Genomic DNA, 18,876 nt, shown 5'->3' on the forward strand with positions numbered 1-18,876 from the left:
GCCTCTCTCTCTCTCTCTCTTTCAGTCTTTCTCTCTCCGTCTCTTTTTTTCCATCAGCTGGCATCTGTGTGCCAGGTAGGAATCTTTGTTCACTTCAGCTATTGATGTCATCCACATTGCACCACAAGCTCACCATTTTTATCACACCCCCCCAAGGGACCAGAACATGAGCTATATTACAACTCATGTCCAACTTTGGAACCTACGCTTGGAAATGTTGATCCACCGGGCCGTTTGGTCCCAGTGTGTAGAAGTATACGTTTAACTAGCTTCCAAATGGAAAGATAATGTAACACCGTTAATCATATGGGCAGCATAGTAAGTCATATACATCATGGGAAACCTAAAAATATTTGTATAAATTGTTTTTCAGACTTGGTAATGCCGTGCACATTTAATAATTTTTTTAAATAATGGAAAAGACTATATTGAATATAAATTATGTTCTACCTTTCTAATATTTATATGCACACAAAATCTGCAAAATACCACATTCTTCTCTAAGCATTTCGGGTGAACCAGAAATATTTTTCGCCATTTTACAACGTCGTGTTGAAAAATGGTATATCAAAAAGAAAATCTGAATATATTAAGGATATTTGATGCGTATCGTCCATCCCTGCGTAGTTAAAAGTCTTCACTGAGATAAAGATCTTGTCATAATGTATACCAGCCGCTCAAGTACAGGCCAACCTGTTTCACATGAGCACCTAACGATATTATCCCTGATAAAAATACCCTGTAATCTGATAATGCCCCCGCTTGTGTTGACATCTGTGTGTCTTTTACAGTGGCATCTTCACATTTTCTCCTCTAGATCTCTATTCTTCTCTTGCGTATTGACCTTTAACAGATATCAGACATCAGCATGGCTCAGATCGTGATTCTCAGCCTTTCGCTCGGGGCTGGTTTGACTTCTCTTGAACAGTGCGTTATTGTTGTTTTGTCATCAGGGTATTTTTTGGAGTTGCAGGCAGAGTATTTTTGAGGAGATGCAGAAGAGGTTCTCACAGGTAGCCGCGTTTGCGTCGCATGCGTGTGTGTTTGTGGCATGGCGATTAATTCGACACTAACTCTAAAAAAAAAAAAAAAAAAAAAAAAAGACGTCAGGAAAAAATCAGCTGGTTCTGAGGGCTTGAAACTTACAGGCAGATGGGAATTTGTGGCTGTGGTCTAGAAATACTAGAGAACAAAATCTTATAAAAATCTAATATTTAATGTTATCCAAAATATAATATTGTAAATATATAAAATATTTTTTAGGGTGTGTTTCTTTACTCGATAAGATTAAAGTCAACATGAATCAACATTCCAGTTTCATTTGACTTTTCTTAGTGATGCAGAATATCCACAAAGAAAAACTGTAGGAATAGATTTTATTTTATCGACTGGAAATTAAGCGGATCGTTAAAAGCGGGCGTCACATAGCAATATTTATAGGACTGCACTATTTGTGCATATATCTATGAATGTCCAAGCTATAAAAGACAATCATTTTAAAAACCTTTAAGTAAAATAAAAAGGAAAAGCAAGAAGTTTTGTTATTAAAACTTAAATTCATAAAAAGAAATTTCCCAACAGATATATACTTGGAAATGTTTTGCTTGCATCATTCTTGGTATTCTCAGTCAGCACTTTTGGTAACACGATGAGTTCTTTAGCAGACACTCAGACAGCGTATTAAAAGACCATGGCTTTGCTTTGTAAACAACACCTGCAATTAACCAACCACCATCAGTCATGGAGTCCACATTATAGCTTTGACCGCGTTGTGAACACTGAAGCCATAACTTCCATAACTTTTTTTGGAGCTAGTTCTACAGTTACATTTAAATGTGGCTATGTTTAATAATGCGAATGTTTACAGTTTTGATTGATTAATTAGGTTTGCTCGAGGCACCGTTATGCTTTTAGCCTTGTTTAACCTTGATTTGTTCATGTTGGATTGCAGAAATCTAACCTAAGTAGCTTTGTATTATTTGAGTTCAGTTTTGAAGTGTGTACATAGTTCCTAGTCTACCATGTCTTCCAGGATGTTGCATAACGATTAGACGGATCTTTGATGGTATTGCATGGCACAAGAAGACTGTTGCACTTTGCTTGTTTATTGCTTTTGTACTGTAAATTACCGGAGCTCAGTTTAAACTGATGTCTGTGCTTGGTTAAGTAAACTGGCCGTGTGCGTTCGTGCTTTTGCAGATCGAAAGTGCAGCGGAGGAGCCGAGAGTGCTGTGTATCGTGCAGGACACCACCAATGCCAAGACCGTCAATGAGAGGCTGACGCTCAACCTGCCCGCCTCCACCACCGTCAACAAATTTTACGAGGATGTGGCTCTCAAGGCTGGATATGTGAACGGCACTTTCTGCCTGGCCTGGGCCAACACTGGAGACATGGTGAGAGTCCTTCCAAAAAACACAACTTCATTTGATTACTCAAAAGCATGCCATGTTTCACCACAAAATGAAAAGAGATAAAAATTTATGACAGAATACATTTTTTTTGGGTGAAATATTCCTTTTAGGGTCTTTAAGATTGTGTATTTTTCCCAAATTCTGTAGTATTTTTTTGTTAACATTTGTTTATATATTTTTTTCTGTTTAAACATTTTTCTGAATTACAGTTTTTCAACTCAACTCCTTTTTAATGGTTAAATTAAATTTTATTAATCAATTAAAATCATGAAACATACATATTTTCACATCAAGTTGCGATGGCTAAGCTGCATTTTCAACATCAGCTTAGTTTTAGTTTAACACTCTCCTTCTGAAATCATTATAATATGCAGATTTGCTGCTCATAAAAACATTTTTGATCAGTGCTGAAAAGATTTTTGGAATTGAAATGTCAAAAGAACAGTATTTATTATAAATGTCTTTACTGACCCTTTCCTCGCCGATTTAAAAAGTAGTGATTCTTTTAAAAATATATTTAACAGTAGTATACAGCGTGAAAGTTTTGGTGCAGGATTTACTTTAAAGGAGTGTTTGTTTACACTAAGTACAAATAGCCCACCTTGTTGGCAGAGGCTATTTACACTAACCCCACCCCCCACCGTATGATTGGCCGAGTGAACATTACACAAGATAGTAAAGGTGTGTCATACTCGTTTTGACGCGGTCGACACGGGTTCAAATCCGCCTTTTGGCAAACATTTTTTCTCCTTTTTCAAATTTTTATTTGCATCAGAAAAGCATTCGTTTTAATTGAAATAAAGAGAAGGTAGGGTTAGGGTTACTTTATTACTGTTTTGTAATGTATTACAATACTGAGGTGCAGATAAGTGCCACTATTTGCAAATAGTAGTATAAATAGAGAAAAACCTGCTATAGTGTAAATAGCATATGACTAAAAAATTCTGCTATTTCCACTTGGTGTATAAATAGCATCCATCGTTAAGAAAATATGCCACTTGCACTTGTAAATAGCCTCTACACTTAGTGCAAATAGTCGCTGTTTTTAATATTTTGCTTGTAAATTTTACGAACAATTACAAAGTATTTAAAAAAAAAAATACATTTGAATTAAATCTAATATGTTTTGGATTTTGAAACAGGTAAGCTGAAGTAATAATTTTTTGGTGAAACAATCCAGTACATTTTTTGCTTTGTTTACAATTTCCCCCCGTGTAGTAATAATATATGATTATGCCCTGCTTATGAATTAATTATTCACATATACTACAGTGGTTTGTATTGTTTAGTGTACAAGAAGGAACTTAACCCAACCAGTACTGTCAAATGTAAGACCAAACCCAAACCTGAAATTGCTCTCAATAGCTTGTTGGGGACGGGATGCACTGAATGACTTTTAAATGTGCTGCCTGATTGTGACTTTTGACACTATTTAGTGTTGACTCATTAGTGACTTTTGAGTCACACTAATGACTCAGAAGTCATTAGTGTGTTCCTGTCTTTTAATAATAGAAATAATTTACAATTTTTCTATGAATTCCAAACATGAGCGTAATTCACACATGAAGTTACACAGACAGCGTCAGAACCATGGTGTTACCACACCTCTGCGGTGCTATGATTGGATGGAGCTGTGTCATGGACTCATGCTTCGTTCTCCATCTAATTGTGTGCTAATCCCAGCACTGACCCAGCACAGAGTCTGTAGCTGCAGGTAACTCTCAGAGTAGGTCAGTGGATTAGGGCCTGTTTCTGTCGTTACTCTCCCCGCCAGCGGAACATTAGCGTGTCCAGACCTGTGGCTAAATTGCTAGTACATGTTATCCCTCAGGTAGCACAGCCTTTTCTTACACACAACTGAATCCTGGGGTGAGATGTGGGTTATCTGCAGTACATCAGGTTGATTATTTTCTCTCTGAAGGTTTTTTTTTTCTGCAGTGTTTCTGCATGTATAGACTTGCTTTTTGTATTGTGTTCCAATACAAACATTGTCATTTGTCGTTCTGATTATTTTTCGCTGCCTCTCGCTTTTCATCCTTACCTCTCTTTCCCCCTCTGTCTCAAATCTACACTTATAGGCTCCTCTGGACCAGGCCAGTGAGATGTCCCTGGTGTTGTCCGGTTTTGAGGCGGGAAAAAGGAACTTTCTGCAGCTCACAGACAAGGACGGGGAGCAGCCTCAGATTGCTTCAGTGAGTCACCATATCAGCAGTTTAACTAGGTTTTGTTCTTTTGTTTTTTCAATCGTTTGTTATTCTTTAGTATGGATTTTGTTTTAATTAGTTGTACCGTGGTCAGAGTAGTATTTCTGTCATTTTATCTACATAGTCCTAATTATTTAATTATTTATTCCGTCATATCATTCTGTCTAGCTATATAGCTCTGTTTATCTAATGACCTGTCTGTCTATTTATCAATTTATTTTTGTCTTGCTTTATTGTCTTTATGTATCAGACACAAAGGCAAAGAAAGAAAAAAATCTACCTTTCGATTCTGTTTGATCTATCTTCTTTTATTTGTTTCGTATTTGAACAAAAGTGCAAAGAAAGCTTCAAATGGGGGGCAGACTTTGGACTTGAACTGTGCAGTTGTGCTTGAAATTCAGTTTAGATTACATTTACATTTTTATTGATTCATTTATCAGACACTTTTATCCAAAGCGACTTGGAACGGAGAAATGCAACACGCGGTTCATCTTAAAGAGGCAAATTATCAAAGGAAGTGCTTTCTGACAGGCCGTTACCTTATTCCTGCCTTATTTCAAGTAGAAAGGAAAGAAATCACACAATATGAATGCAATATTTTAAGAAAAAGAATTATAATAAAATGTGTTAATTTGATATCCTTTTGGCATGAGATCTTAATTCGTCAAACATGGAATAAAACTAGAAGGTGAGCAATGTAACTCTCTTACAGGATGAATCTGGCACGGCAGACAGCAGTGGTCTTGATGACAGCTCTCAGGATCGCTTCATCGGACCCTTACCACGGGATGGTACTGTCGGCTGCAGCAGCGACTACAGCAGCCCCAGTTACTCCTACTCCTCTATACTGAACAAATCAGAGACAGGTAGAACCTCATTCAACATGCAGTGGTCAAGAAGAACATGTCAATTTTGCCAAATAGATTGATTTGCCTTGTATCCTCTGCTTTCAAGGTTATGTTGGTTTGGTCAACCAAGCAATGACCTGTTACCTGAACAGCCTCCTGCAGACCCTGTTCATGACTCCGGAGTTCAGGAATGCGCTCTACAAGTAAGTAGTCCGTGTCAAGTTTAGTGGGAGAACTAGATTATAGATCTAGATTCAAGCAATACCAACATAAAGCACCGTTCCTGCAATCGTTGATGCAAAAATTAAGTCAGATATTTGAACTCCAGCTGTGTTTTTAATGTTTCTGCACCAGTTGGGAGTTTGAGGAGTCGGAGGAGGATCCGGTCACCAGTATCCCGTACCAGCTCCAGAGGCTATTTGTGCTTCTTCAGACCAGTAAAAAGCGTGCCATCGAGACCACTGACGTGACCCGCAGCTTTGGCTGGGACAGCAGTGAGGGTACGAGGCTTCCCTTAACGTCTCTTTGGGAAACTTTACCCACATTAATGCTGCTGTGATCAGATAGCAGGAGTCTGGATTACTGTGAAACTCTTTACCTTGTTTTTCTTGCAGCCTGGCAGCAGCACGACGTCCAGGAGCTTTGCAGAGTCATGTTTGATGCGCTAGAGCAGAAGTGGAAACAGACCGAGCAGGTATGTGATGCAAGCCCTGCCTCCTCATCACATGATGCTAATCCACAACCAATGAGGTCTCCAGACTTGGACAAAAGACCCAGTGTTGAGTGAAATACAAAGAATTTTAGGAAGTTTCAAGCTTTTTCTGCTGTGTAAACAGCAGCCGAGTCTGGACTGGATTTTACCTATTCAGTGTGGGTTGGGGTCAGGGGCCACGCTCTGAACTTTGCAGATTTTCTATACGGGTTTTTATGTTTCTACACTCGGTTCATTGTTCTCTTCTAAGCTTGGTGCCGTAAGACTTTAAATCTCTGTATTTGTGTCAGTAAGTTGGCAAAACTGGTTGTCGAAGTGAAACTATGTTTATTGCGCTGTAATAAAAGTAATAAAAAGGGGTACTCCTCCCCAAAATGATTAGTCACTTACCCCCCATGTTGTTCCAAACCTGTAAAAGGTTTGTTCCCATTGACTGCAAAATAATGAAGGCAAAAAGTAGTCCATCTGCCATTAGTGGTTCAATAGAATTTTATGACATTTCAAACATTTCCTGTTTCTCTCTGCATCACCATGGCGTAATTTTGAAGAATATCTGTTGGAGGTCTTCTGTGTCAGCCGCAACTCAAGGATGCATTTTCTACATGTATTTACGCTTTGAGTTGAACAAAAACAGGACATCTATGTGTCACAGTTTGAAATAGAAGATCGTGAGAGCTGTTCTAGTCATCTGGTGATATGTATTTATTTATTTTTCTTCATACTGCAATGTATAACTAAATATCACAATGTAAGTTTTTCAATTTTGTGCAGCCCTAGCAGATATACAGAACGTAAAAAAAACAGCTCCCCTCATTAATGGCTTCCAAGCAAATTTGACATTCCCAATCATTTGAAAAGGTACCATTACAAAAAACTAGCAGGAGAGATAGTCGGTGATGGACTGGCGTTACTTGATGACCGACCAAAGCCAGATTTTGACCCACACTTAACCTCTTTGGTTCATTCTCTAATCATGTTGGAGAACATGATAATCAGGTTTTACACAAGTTGTGAAGCTCGTGCAGCTAAAGCTCTGCTGTCATTAATTCATGTCACATACCAAAGACACTCTGAAATTCACTTTCCCATTTTTAGCTCAACTTTTTCACCCAAATTATGTGAATAGTATCTATAATAGAAAATCTGTTACTTAGAATTTGATGCTATTGGACTCTCTGTAAGTTTCATTCTGAATGTGTGGGTGTTTACTGAAGAGTTTTGTGATTACTGGTATATGCAAAGTTTTGATGTACTGTCTTTTGTTTTTTTTTGTTTTTCCAGGCTGACCTGATCAACCAGCTGTACCAGGGTAAACTGAAGGACTATGTGCGCTGTTTGGAGTGTGGCTATGAGAGCTGGAGGATTGACACGTACTTGGACATCCCTCTGGTCATCAGGCCCTTCGGGGCCAGCCAGGCTTTTGGCAGCGTGGTACGTCTGGCTGTCATTATGGTCATTTTTTTTTGTAGCTGTTAAGAGTATAGCTGGCTAGCAGATGCAGAATTAAATTTTAATTGTTTATTCTGCCAACATATTTTTTTTGTTTGTTGATTTTTATTACTTTTTGTAATGGAAAATGACCATTGATGTATGCGAAGAGCTACTAATGTACATTGGTCTTAAAAAAACAAACACAGCCAGTCAGAAGATATTTGTAAATATTTGTCATCCAAAGCGCTGAATATTGTAATTTTTAATTATGCAGTATTATGCTATTTATTTACAATTTTAATTTTTAATATTGTACTTTGTTTTAATTTTATACGGTTCTGTCCTTTTTATTTTATAATTTTTTTTTGTCGTCTTTTCCTTTTTTAAATATGATAGAAATTGTACCTAAACTTATTTTCAGTTTCCAAGAAAATTGAATCTCACAGTTACAATTTTTTGGATAGTTTTTTTTTTTGTAATATTTAGCTTTTATTTCAGCTAATGAAAACAATGTTTAAAGGTCCTTATACTGAGTCTTATTCATCTGAATCTTTTGCACGTAAAAAATAAATATGACCTCACCTTGTGTTTGCATTTTTATACAGCCGTATGTTTGCCACTGCCTTGAGAACTTTCGTCTGTCATAAAAAAATTAATAATCCGATCAGGTTTGATTTTCTGTGTTTTTGCATCCGTAACAAGCATTTTGATAGGAAAGACGATGAATACGTAAAAACACCCACAAAAATGTTGGATGGTGTGCAAGGACCTTAATAGTTTTAGTTGACAATGACAGCACCTGATACTAAATGTCAAATGCAATGTGTAAATGACAGCGGAGTAAAAAAATAGCAGTGTGAAACAATTATTGTCTAAATAGTTGTTTAGTAGCAACCTCATTAAACTTTGGATCGACATTTTGTTCTCATTGTCCACTGATTTTATGTCAAACAGGAAGAAGCCCTGCAAGCCTTCATCCAGCCTGAGACTCTCGACGGTCCCAACCAATACTTCTGTGAGCGCTGCAAAAAGAAATGTGATGCCCGCAAGGTGATTCAGATCACAGACAAAGATTGTGTCCTGTACAACATTTCAGTTTCTGATGCAGTGTTTTTATGTCTCCAGGGTCTGAGATTCCTCCATTTCCCATACCTGCTGACTCTGCAGCTGAAACGCTTCGACTTTGATTACACCACTATGCACCGCATTAAACTCAATGACCGTATGACCTTCCCAGAAGAGCTGGACATGAGCCCCTTCATCGACGTCGAGGATGAGGTGAGATGCAGCTCTATGTCTTGTATGCTTATTGAGTCCATAATTAATGAACTGAGGATCTCATCTACCATCTTTACACTTAACTTCTCATATGTGTCATTAGTAACCTTTTATGATAGGTTCTCTGATTTTCTGCTTTCTGATTTTGTGAACAGACCTGGGTTCAATTCTGGTTGAGTTTTATGAACTTGTTTATATAGGCTGTTTGATTAGTTACGCCTTGTAAAGACAAGCTTCTCATAGCATTAAGGACATGTGGTCTCATGAATAACTAATAAGTGACACCCACCGGTACTACGGTCATTGCCACAGCACTACTTGTGCTGTCTATTTTAAGCATGGAAGACAAAAAAAACAGCTTAAGGTGAACTAGTTTTCTCTATAAACCAATGATATACTGGTTTTCTAACTGGTTTCAAACTGCAGAAAATGTGTAAAGCTTGCAAACACTGCAATGCAATGTTGTTGCAAACACAACAACACATTTACAACCATTCTCTTTCCAATTAGGTAGAAAAATAAGTGTTTTCCTATATTTACATGCTGTTGCATATTGATATTTTTACTTAAAGGAATATTTCACCCAAAAAAAAACAAAAACATGTCATCTACTCAACCGCGAGTAGTTCCAAATCTGTATGAGTTTTTTTTGTTCTGCTGAACACAGAGGAAGAAAAAAAAAAACTTAACCAGGCTGTTTTGACTATTCCTTTAGTCTGTGTCTACATGATTTAACTCCTATAAAATTGCATTTTGTTAATAAAGAAAAACAGACTGAATATGGATTATGCTGATAAAGTCGAGAAAAGATGAGACATAAGCACATAACAGTAAAATAATAATTAAAAAATAAAACAAAACACTAAGTTTTTTTTCATATAGGAGCTAGTGGCTACTTTTTTTTGTTTTTTTTGTCCCTGCGTTTTTTAATGATTCCCATCCCTAGCCAAGAACAAACTTGTCAATTAGTGCGATTTAGCTTTTGAGCATTTTATACCGTGATCATTCCTTTTTTTCAAGAATGTCAAGAATAAACTGTTCTGTACTTTTGCCCTCTGTCGTTGTTTTTTGTTTCTGACAACAAGAACATTTCTTCTGTGAATGTCCCCTCCATGCACATGTCTGATAGTCTTATTATTCAGTGTTGAGACCAGAATGTTAGCACTAGTGGATTTTGAAAGTGTGACACGTCATTTTAAAGCATTTATTGCATGTTTTGACAGAAATCACCTCAGACAGAGAGCTGCACCGACAGTGGGGCGGAGAATGAAGGAAGCTGTCACAGTGACCAGATGAGCAATGATTTCTCCACTGATGATGCTGTGGATGAGGGCATCTGTCTGGATAACACCAGCAGCGCAGAGCGGGTGCTCAAACCAAAGGTCACCTCATGTCCTCTCTGAAAACTAATGCCGAAGTGCTGTATTGAACTATGGAAGATGAAAGACGAACATGCTTTTTCTTGTCTCCCTTATAGAGCTCCTTGACCTTTGAACTGTTCTCGGTCATGGTGCATTCTGGGAGTGCTGCAGGTGGGCACTACTACGCCTGCATTAAGTCCTTCAGTGACAGCCAGTGGTACAGCTTCAATGACCAGCACGTCAGCAAGGTCAGCCAGCCAGCATCAGTCTCAAAGCAGTTCACTTGAAAACAAAAATACTGGGTCTCCAATAATTGCGTGGATTATTCATATATATATATACACACTATGGTTTGCGATGACCTCAAAGCTACTTTAAACCCCAAACCCCATTTGAAATAAGGCATGTATACAGTCTTGCCAAATCACCGAAATGGCATTTGTTGTTTAAATTTCCTAAAACAAACGGACATTATCTAAAACATGAACCTTTTTGTTTTTTATTGAAAGTAACTATACATATATTTCCAGTGATGTTTCACTCGTGCTTTGGTTAAAACAATTTGTACACGACACATGTGCTGAACCTAAAGACGCGTGTACAGTTACAGCCCTAATATACACACTTTTCACCCAAATCTTTGTACAACCCTTTCTACCCATTTTGACAGGGTATTACTTTCTTTATTTTGATCCTTTTTGCACTTGACAATATAAATCTATATAGCTTTATATCTATTTTGTTTGTAAGGTAAAGACAGGATTGAAGGGTTATAATTTGTGTTAACGCCGTCATGTGTGACTTCCAGATCACGCAGGATGACATCCGGAAGACATATGGCGGTTCCTCAGGGAGCAGAGGCTATTACTCCAGTGCCTTTGCCAGGTGTGTGAACCCTACTAGTCCTACATTTGTGATCTTCTAAAAAGCCAAAGAAAACCCTTGGGATGCCATGGATGACATCCATTTTTATCAAATTTTCTCATTTTACACCCCAACAGCTCTACAAATGCATACATGCTCATGTACAGACTAAAAGACCCCTCCAGGAATGCAAGTAAGATGTTGAATGTTATTTATCAAAAAAGCATTCTTAGCGATCTTGTTCCCTGTCTGAGATCCTGGAATTTAATATACTCTGTGTGTGTTTTGCAGAATTCTTGGAAGTAGAGGACTTCCCAGAGCACATAAAGAGACTGGTGCAGCGAGAGAAAGAGTCTGAAGAACAAGAGAAGAGACAAAGAGAGATTGAGCGCAACACATGCAAGGTGAACTGCATGAATGTACTTGGGCTCTGTTCCAAACCCTAATGACTGTTCCAACCTAGACAGCATTTAAACATACCAAGGACTTTGGTAAAATAGTCCAATGTGACATCAGCGGTTCAACCATAATTACAAAGCAGAGATAATACTTTTTTGTTTGCACCAAAAACAAATAACGACTTTATTCAACAGTTCTTCTCCTACTCATAGAATTCTGCAGTGTTGATGTATTCTTGTATGGCAGTCAACTAGTTAGCCTCACCCTGTTTCCCTTTATAAAAACCAGATGTTCATAAACATATCTTCTCAAATGATCACAACAACACAGGAATTTTGAAGTAAAAAGCTAATAAAACTAGATATGAATAAACTGCTGAATGGTCACATGATTTCAACATCACCACCATTAAGCTTCCAACGACTCTTTCAGTCATTTAAGAACATTTTCAGTGAAAGTTTCAATTATAAACACAGTATACATTGAGTAGATGAGTTTATTTATACAGTGGGATGAATGTCCCTGACAACCTCTGTACTCTCATTTAGACACTTGATAGCAAAAAAGTACAAGGATGTTGTAAAATATATAAATACTTTAAGGTTGTTTCAACTGCAGACCCTATTTAAAAAAAAAAAAAAATGAAACCAAACCTTGATGCGTAGGAGACGTGTGCTGTGTAGACAGAGCCTGTGTTTACAATAAAGTCTTATTCTGTTCTGTTCCATCAGATCAAGCTCTTCTGCATGCATCCAGTGAAGATGATGATGATGGAGAATAAGCTGGAGGTTCACAAGGACAAAACTCTGAGAGAAGCAACAGAAATGGCATATAAGGTGAACAAGGCCAGTGCAAAGTTGTCTATATAGTTCACTTTTGAGTTTCTCTTAATTGGTCACTTATCGCTTAATTGTGTTTGTGTGCATTGTGTGATTGTCCTCTGGGTTATCAGCTCATGGATCTTGATGGAGTGGTGCCACTGGACTGCTGTCGATTGGTCAAATACGATGAGTTTCATGAATATCTAGAACGTTCATACGAAGGGGAGGAAGACATGCCCATGGGTCTGCTGCTCGGCGGGGTCAAGTCTTCATACATGTTTGACCTCCTCCTGGAGATCCGCAGGCCCGATCAAGTGTTCCAGCCATACAAACCTGGAGGTATTTACTGGGCAGAACATTTGCAATATGTTTAACTAAAAATCTGCAATCAAATGGAACAAAATTACATGATGGAATTAATTTGTCTAGAGTTCTAAGATTTTTTTGTTATGGTTGACCTGATATCTTTTCAAAATGAACTCTCTGTCTGTCATCTGCTGACAATGTTTGTGTGTTTTATTGCAGAGGTGATGGTGAAGGTCCATGTGGTGGATTTAAAGAGCGAGTCTATTGCTGCACCAGTCAGTGTCAGGGCTTATCTCAACCAGACTATTACAGAGTTTAAGCAACTCATTGCACAGGTACAGAATCTAATTTCTGATTCATATACTTAAATAGGGTAAAAAATTGTGACCTGTTATTTATTATTTTTTTTACCAATGAGTGCCCAAGTCCTGTTTAGTCTAGAGAGAACAGTTAGATGTTACAAAAATTATTATCCAACACTAAATTACTATAATGTATGAAGTCCCCCCTTTTTTGTACATAATTTGTACATAGTTTTTTTTGTTGTTGTTTTGTTTTACATTTTGTATTGAATTACCAAAGTTACATTTTGTACATACAAGCAAAATCTGACATCCTTGTTTTTTTTATTTTTTATACGTTTTATTTATCTTAATTTTATCTTGTTTTCCCCCAATAGTTTAGTTTTATAAACACATACCAGATATATATTTTAGGGAATTTAAAACACAGTTTCGTTCTCTGTTTGTGGAAAGTGCCAAGACTGTTGAAACAAATGTCTGCTAACATCTTGACACCTTGATGTGTTCTTCTCAGGCCACGGGGCTATGTGCGGAGACGATGCGTGTCGTCTTAGAGCGCTGCTATAATGACCTTCGGCTTCTTTATGTGCCCAACAAGACTCTGAAAGCAGAAGGTTTCTTCAGGAGTAACAAGGTTCACTTGCATAACGCTTACTTCATAATGAATCTTTTCTAATACTAAGTGAGATTCCTCGCTGTCTACACAGGCAGCTACCTTCGAAGTCAACATCATGAGCAATGTAGAACATGACTGTTTTTCATAAACAGTTTAGGGTCATGCATGGCATACAATTATTGCTCCTCCAATAAAATATCTAAGAGATTTCACTATCCCTCTTATGATATACATTTAAGTGCAAAATGCATGACTTTCAAAAATACTTGCCAAAAAAAAAAAGTAATATTCTTGTAATTGTACTACATCAGTTCTTCTTGGGACTAAATTGGCCCACATTTGTTTTGCAATAATGGTAGTTTAACTGTAGTAGATTTGAAATACACAACATAAATTATATCAAACATACTGTTTATTTGCTAACTATATACTTCACATTTTTTAATGACCGTATACTTTGAAGTACATTTAGGAAACTTAAATTCAAATAGTTTTTAAGCTGAAATTATACTTGTAAGTTTCCTTTTAGCTTAAGTCTTTCTTTAGCATATTTAGCTGACCTACTTTTTGGAATGGCCTTCACATTCCGACAATGCCAGTGCCTAGAAAACATAGTTCCACAAGATCCTTCCTGAGCGAGAGATTTTAGTTGCATGTTGCTTTCAAATTTTGTCTTAATTTTGCTGTTTTCTATACGATGCCTTTGTTTATCCTCAGGTTTTCGTGGAGAGCTCCGATTCGACAGATCATCAGGCCGTTTTCACCGACTCTGTTTTGTGGAAGCTCCTGGATCGTCACGGAAACACAATCAGACTGTTTGTCTCCTTGCCCGAGCAGTCGCCAGGCTCCTTGGCCAACAGAACTAGTTGCCCCAAAGCTAGCGCTGACTCTGAGGACTCTTTTGATGGGGCGAAGGGCAGCAGGAAGTCAGTGGAAGCCATTCTTGAAGAGAGCACAGAGAAGCTGAAGAACCTTTCTTTACAACAACAGCAACAGCAGCAGCAACAACAGCAGCAGCAGCATCAGCAATCCTCCAGCACCAGTGACAGTCAGAAGAGCTCCGAACACAGCGACTTCGAGCACATCGAGTCACCAGCACAAGAGCAGGACGCTGCCTCGCAGCCTTCCCAGACAGAGAACTGCACACGGGCCGCCTCCGACACAGAGAACCAGTTCCCCTCTGAGGAGCGCTCGGACTCAGACGTCAATAACGACCGCAGCACCAGCTCGGTGGACAGTGACATCCTGAGCTCCAGCCACAGCAGCGACACGCTGTGTAACGCCGACAGCGGCCCGCTGCCTCTGGCCAACGGTCTCGACTCGCACAGCATCACCAGCAGCCGGCGCTCCAAAGCACACGAGGGCAAGAAGGAGACGTGGGACACGGCGGAGGAGGACTCGGGCACAGACAGCGAGTATGATGAGAACGGCAAGAGCAAAGCTGACACCCAGTACCTGTACTTCAAAGCAGAGTCATACTCTCACGAGGACGGATCTGGAGAACAGAAATGTAATGTCTCTCTAGTTTGTTTTTATTTATGTTTTTATTTCTTAGACAGAATTCGATTTTTAATGAGCAATACCTTACCTGTAGCATAAGCAGAATTTTATTTTGATATATTGTATTTAATATTACATTTTTTTTTTTGATTTGGAGTCTTTGCACTCTACCTGTAGCATTAAGCCATGTCACAATAAGAATTTTAATTCTTTTAATTTTTTAATTCTAAGGATTTTCAATAATATTTTAGCCCTGCTTGATGGTTTGCACCTAATTACCTGTTTTATCAAATGTTAAAAACAAAATATCAAATAGTAGTCTGTTTCTGCCGAACATACGTTTTAGTAAAATAGTTAATGTTGCTAATGTATTTGTTTCAGGTTTACTTGTCCATGTTGACAAGAGGATCACACTGGCAGCATTTAAACAGAATTTAGAGCCATTTGTTGGTGTCCCTTCCACTCAGTTTAAGGTCTTCCGGGTTTATGCCAACAACCAGGAGTTTGAGAGTGTGCGGCTCAATGAGACACTCTCCTCTTTCTCTGACGACAATAAGGTGAGTGCTAATTTTTCATGCTAGCTTAACATAAGGACAACTATTCCTAGTTGTTCTTGCTTTTCTGTTTGGCACCGCTAAAGATGCAAAAATGAGACGCGTCGTGTTTATTTGCTCTGCCGTTGAATAGATCACGATTCGATTGGGGCGAGCGCTGAAGAAAGGAGAATACAGGGTGAAGGTGTACCAGCTGCTAGTTAATGACCCAGAGGTGAGGGACGAAACATTTGGGAATAGACGTTCATTAAGTTTACTCTACAGCGGAATGCGTGTTTTGAAACTGGTAAATAATAATGTAATTTGTATTTTGTTTTGACAGCCCTGTAAGTTCCTTTTGGACACTGTGTTCGCTAAAGGCATGACTGTTCGACAGTCTAAAGAGGAGTTGCTGCCTCAACTTAAAGACCAGTGCAAACTGGACCTCAGTATAGATAGGTAAGCGCATATCAATCCTTTTAGATTTTTCCTCCTCAAGGCCCTGAAATGACGTGAATGGCGTACTGTTCTTTGCAATAAAAATGGCAGACAGAAGCTAAAAGCATCTGATCACAGTGATGTGGATAGGTTCTGAACAGCTCTGCGCTTTGGCAGTCCGGTCAGGTCACGTCATGTTTATTTATATGCCACTCTATACAAATAGAGTGCTTTAAAGCTGGGGTAATCAAGAACAGTATGGTCTCTAAAGTTCCTTCCCAGCAGAGGTCTTGAAAATGCCTATTTGGAATGGTTATAAATTTCCAACTGGTCACTTGAAAGAACAACAACAACTCTTAAATGAACTCTTGAAACTCTCATCCAAGATAAGGATATCGGGCTCCACAAGCCAAAAAAAACAAAACCCTGCTTTAAAAAACATACTGCATTACAAATGACAGGAATGAATGCATGCAAGTATGACTAAAATAAGAGCGAGGGGAAGCACAGTCAAGCAATGTGCACACGTCACACAGCACACATTCTGTGCAATAAAGCCTGCTGCGTTTGTCTCTATTGCACACGCGTACCACATGCAGGATAAAGCCAAGCTCAGATTTTGTAATAGAGTGCATTTTAATATTCGTTTGACAATCGCGTGTGTGAATGACGTCATAGGCTATAATTGATTGATTACGGTCGATTGTCGATTTTGACACCCCAATTTTCCACACAGAATGGAAGAAATTAACTGCATCTAAGGTTTTTGAGAGCGTTCCCCAATCAGAGCAAGATTTTCCAAAATGTTTTCTTTGGTTAGTTTGTTTTGAATTCATGAAATTTAACTTTTGGCTTGATTTAATGTTTTTTCCTTTTTTAAATGACGCAACACCAGTCACTTTTTCACTTGAAGCATATCAATGCTAACACTAAAAAAAAATCATGAATGTGTAATGTTTTCAATCAATGTAAACCTCTATTGAAAAGGTTACCTAATCTTTTAGCGTTTGAGATGAGTAACAGTGATTACATGTGTACAGTATACATGTGCCTCGTTAACATGTTCATGTGTTTCCTTTTGTTTCCATACTATGAAACGAACCATTTCTGTAACTTAATGGGCAGACACACGACGCTTCATTACACTCACTTCCAATCTCATTCCTATGAATGCTGGGGGCAGAGATTGCATACTTGCGTGCATTTTACTGCATTCCAAAGTACAAAATTAGTGAACCATTACGTTTTCATATCTTGTGTGAACAATAGAGGATTAATACGTCATGCCGTGACCTCTTAGCTGAATTAAAGAACGCAAACGTTAATTCTGCAAGGTGGAAAAGTTTGCATACTTTTGGATGTATTATACGTTCAGTTTAACATTTTATATTCATGTTATCCATCTAAAATGTCAGTGTTCTTGGGATGGCTGCTGTCGTGGCAGCCCTGACTCATGAATGTGCAGTTTTGGAAGCACATCCACTTTCTGCACGCTGCAGTGACGCATCCCAGTGCTGACCTTTTAAATGCACTGACTCACAGCGCAGGAGGATTAAAGCCTCAGAATACTAATAAGATGTGTGTCGCTCTGTGTGTCACAGGTTTAGACTCAGGAAGAAGACCTGGAAGAACCCAGGCACAGTGTTTCTGGATTATCACGTCTACGAGGAGGACATCAACATCTCCAGTAACTGGGAGGTGTTCCTAGAAGTCCTTGAAGGTGAAGACCATCATATTTGTTATAAATATTGTATCCCAACAGCCCATGTATTTTGTCATCTAATGACTTTCTTGCTTGTAGAACCGGAGAGGATGAAGTCCATGTCCCAGTTGGCAGTTTTGACCCGTCGCTGGTGCCCAGCCCAGATGAAGCTGGAGGCTTTCCGGGAGGTGGTGCTGGAGAGCAGCAGTGTAGAGGAGCTCAAGGAGAAGGTAATATTGAATAGAAAGCGCTTGGTGTTCTTTGTTTTTCTCTTTATTCGAGTGCTAACATCATATTTTGTTCCTTCAGCTCAGTGAATTGAGTGGAATTCCTCTTGAGAGCTTGGAGTTTGCCAAGGTACGGCAGTCTTTGCATATCAGGTTTGGTTGAGTTTCAGACGCCCTTCCTTCAGATCTGACTGTCTTGTTTCTCCTACAGGGACGAGGAACTTTTCCTTGTGACATTTCAGTGTTGGAGATCCATCAGGATTTAGACTGGAATCCTAAAGTCTCCACCCTCAATGTCTGGCCGCTCTACATCTGTGACGATGGCGCCGTGATCTTCTACAGGTAAAGCCATATATACTTCATTATTAGCTGCTTAAACTAGTTAAGTAATGAAATTATATGAAAAAATACAGACAAGTTGTCAAATACTTAACTGGCTCTATAAAATGGCTATATATTATATTTAGTCCTGTCAAAATTAGCACGTAAATGCAGGTGATTAAATTTTTCAGTTTAACGTGTTCAAATTATTTAACGCAGGGGTGGAGCTTAGGGTTGGCAACCCCACTCAAAACGTTTCAGAAAGGTTACAATATATTTATAGCTATATTTTTTTTTTTTTATTATAACACCTTAGAATAGGTAACTTTTCCCTCAATAAAACCTTAATTTGCTGCTTGTTACTAGTTAGTAAAGTAGTTGCTAAGTGTAGGTATTGGGTAGGTTTAGGGATGTAGAATAAGGCATTAATACGTGCTTAATTAGCATTAATGAAAGGCTAATATTCTAGCAATATACATGCTAATAAGCAATTGATATGTGTAATTATAAAATAAAGTGTAATTAAAATTACTTGAATAGTATGAATGTATATTTAACCTAATGTTAATCCACAAGTGAGAACTCTATCATAAATTAGCTA

The 18,876-nt window shown here is 38.3% G+C and overlaps 1 protein-coding gene across 3 annotated transcripts in view; it reads left to right on the forward strand.

Moving 5' to 3' along the window:
• The window catches only part of usp47 (ubiquitin specific peptidase 47), a 26,262-nt gene that overhangs the window by 5,731 nt on the left and 1,655 nt on the right, over positions 1 to 18,876 (forward strand). Inside the window, exons 2-28 of one of the 3 annotated variants that reach the window (XM_043244049.1) lie at positions 954 to 1,013; positions 2,200 to 2,394; positions 4,491 to 4,604; positions 5,329 to 5,482; positions 5,571 to 5,667; positions 5,819 to 5,964; positions 6,079 to 6,158; positions 7,458 to 7,607; positions 8,562 to 8,657; positions 8,733 to 8,885; positions 10,109 to 10,267; positions 10,363 to 10,494; positions 11,055 to 11,131; positions 11,248 to 11,303; positions 11,402 to 11,514; positions 12,241 to 12,345; positions 12,462 to 12,669; positions 12,856 to 12,971; positions 13,453 to 13,572; positions 14,272 to 15,064; positions 15,436 to 15,611; positions 15,742 to 15,822; positions 15,931 to 16,046; positions 17,627 to 17,745; positions 17,827 to 17,957; positions 18,037 to 18,084; positions 18,166 to 18,296. In XM_043244049.1, coding sequence (XP_043099984.1) covers positions 954 to 1,013; positions 2,200 to 2,394; positions 4,491 to 4,604; positions 5,329 to 5,482; positions 5,571 to 5,667; positions 5,819 to 5,964; positions 6,079 to 6,158; positions 7,458 to 7,607; positions 8,562 to 8,657; positions 8,733 to 8,885; positions 10,109 to 10,267; positions 10,363 to 10,494; positions 11,055 to 11,131; positions 11,248 to 11,303; positions 11,402 to 11,514; positions 12,241 to 12,345; positions 12,462 to 12,669; positions 12,856 to 12,971; positions 13,453 to 13,572; positions 14,272 to 15,064; positions 15,436 to 15,611; positions 15,742 to 15,822; positions 15,931 to 16,046; positions 17,627 to 17,745; positions 17,827 to 17,957; positions 18,037 to 18,084; positions 18,166 to 18,296 — 3,926 coding nt within the window. Of the gene's footprint in view, positions 1 to 953; positions 1,014 to 1,753; positions 2,066 to 2,199; positions 2,395 to 4,490; positions 4,605 to 5,328; positions 5,483 to 5,570; positions 5,668 to 5,818; positions 5,965 to 6,078; positions 6,159 to 7,457; positions 7,608 to 8,561; positions 8,658 to 8,732; positions 8,886 to 10,108; positions 10,268 to 10,362; positions 10,495 to 11,054; positions 11,132 to 11,247; positions 11,304 to 11,401; positions 11,515 to 12,240; positions 12,346 to 12,461; positions 12,670 to 12,855; positions 12,972 to 13,452; positions 13,573 to 14,271; positions 15,065 to 15,435; positions 15,612 to 15,741; positions 15,823 to 15,930; positions 16,047 to 17,626; positions 17,746 to 17,826; positions 17,958 to 18,036; positions 18,085 to 18,165; positions 18,297 to 18,876 lie in introns of those variants that run through there. The other 2 variants (XM_043244051.1, XM_043244050.1) reach the window with 2 other exon arrangements.

Source organism: Puntigrus tetrazona, chromosome 7 (genome assembly GCF_018831695.1).
Source record: "Puntigrus tetrazona isolate hp1 chromosome 7, ASM1883169v1, whole genome shotgun sequence".
NCBI classification, from domain to species: Eukaryota; Metazoa; Chordata; class Actinopteri; order Cypriniformes; family Cyprinidae; genus Puntigrus; species Puntigrus tetrazona.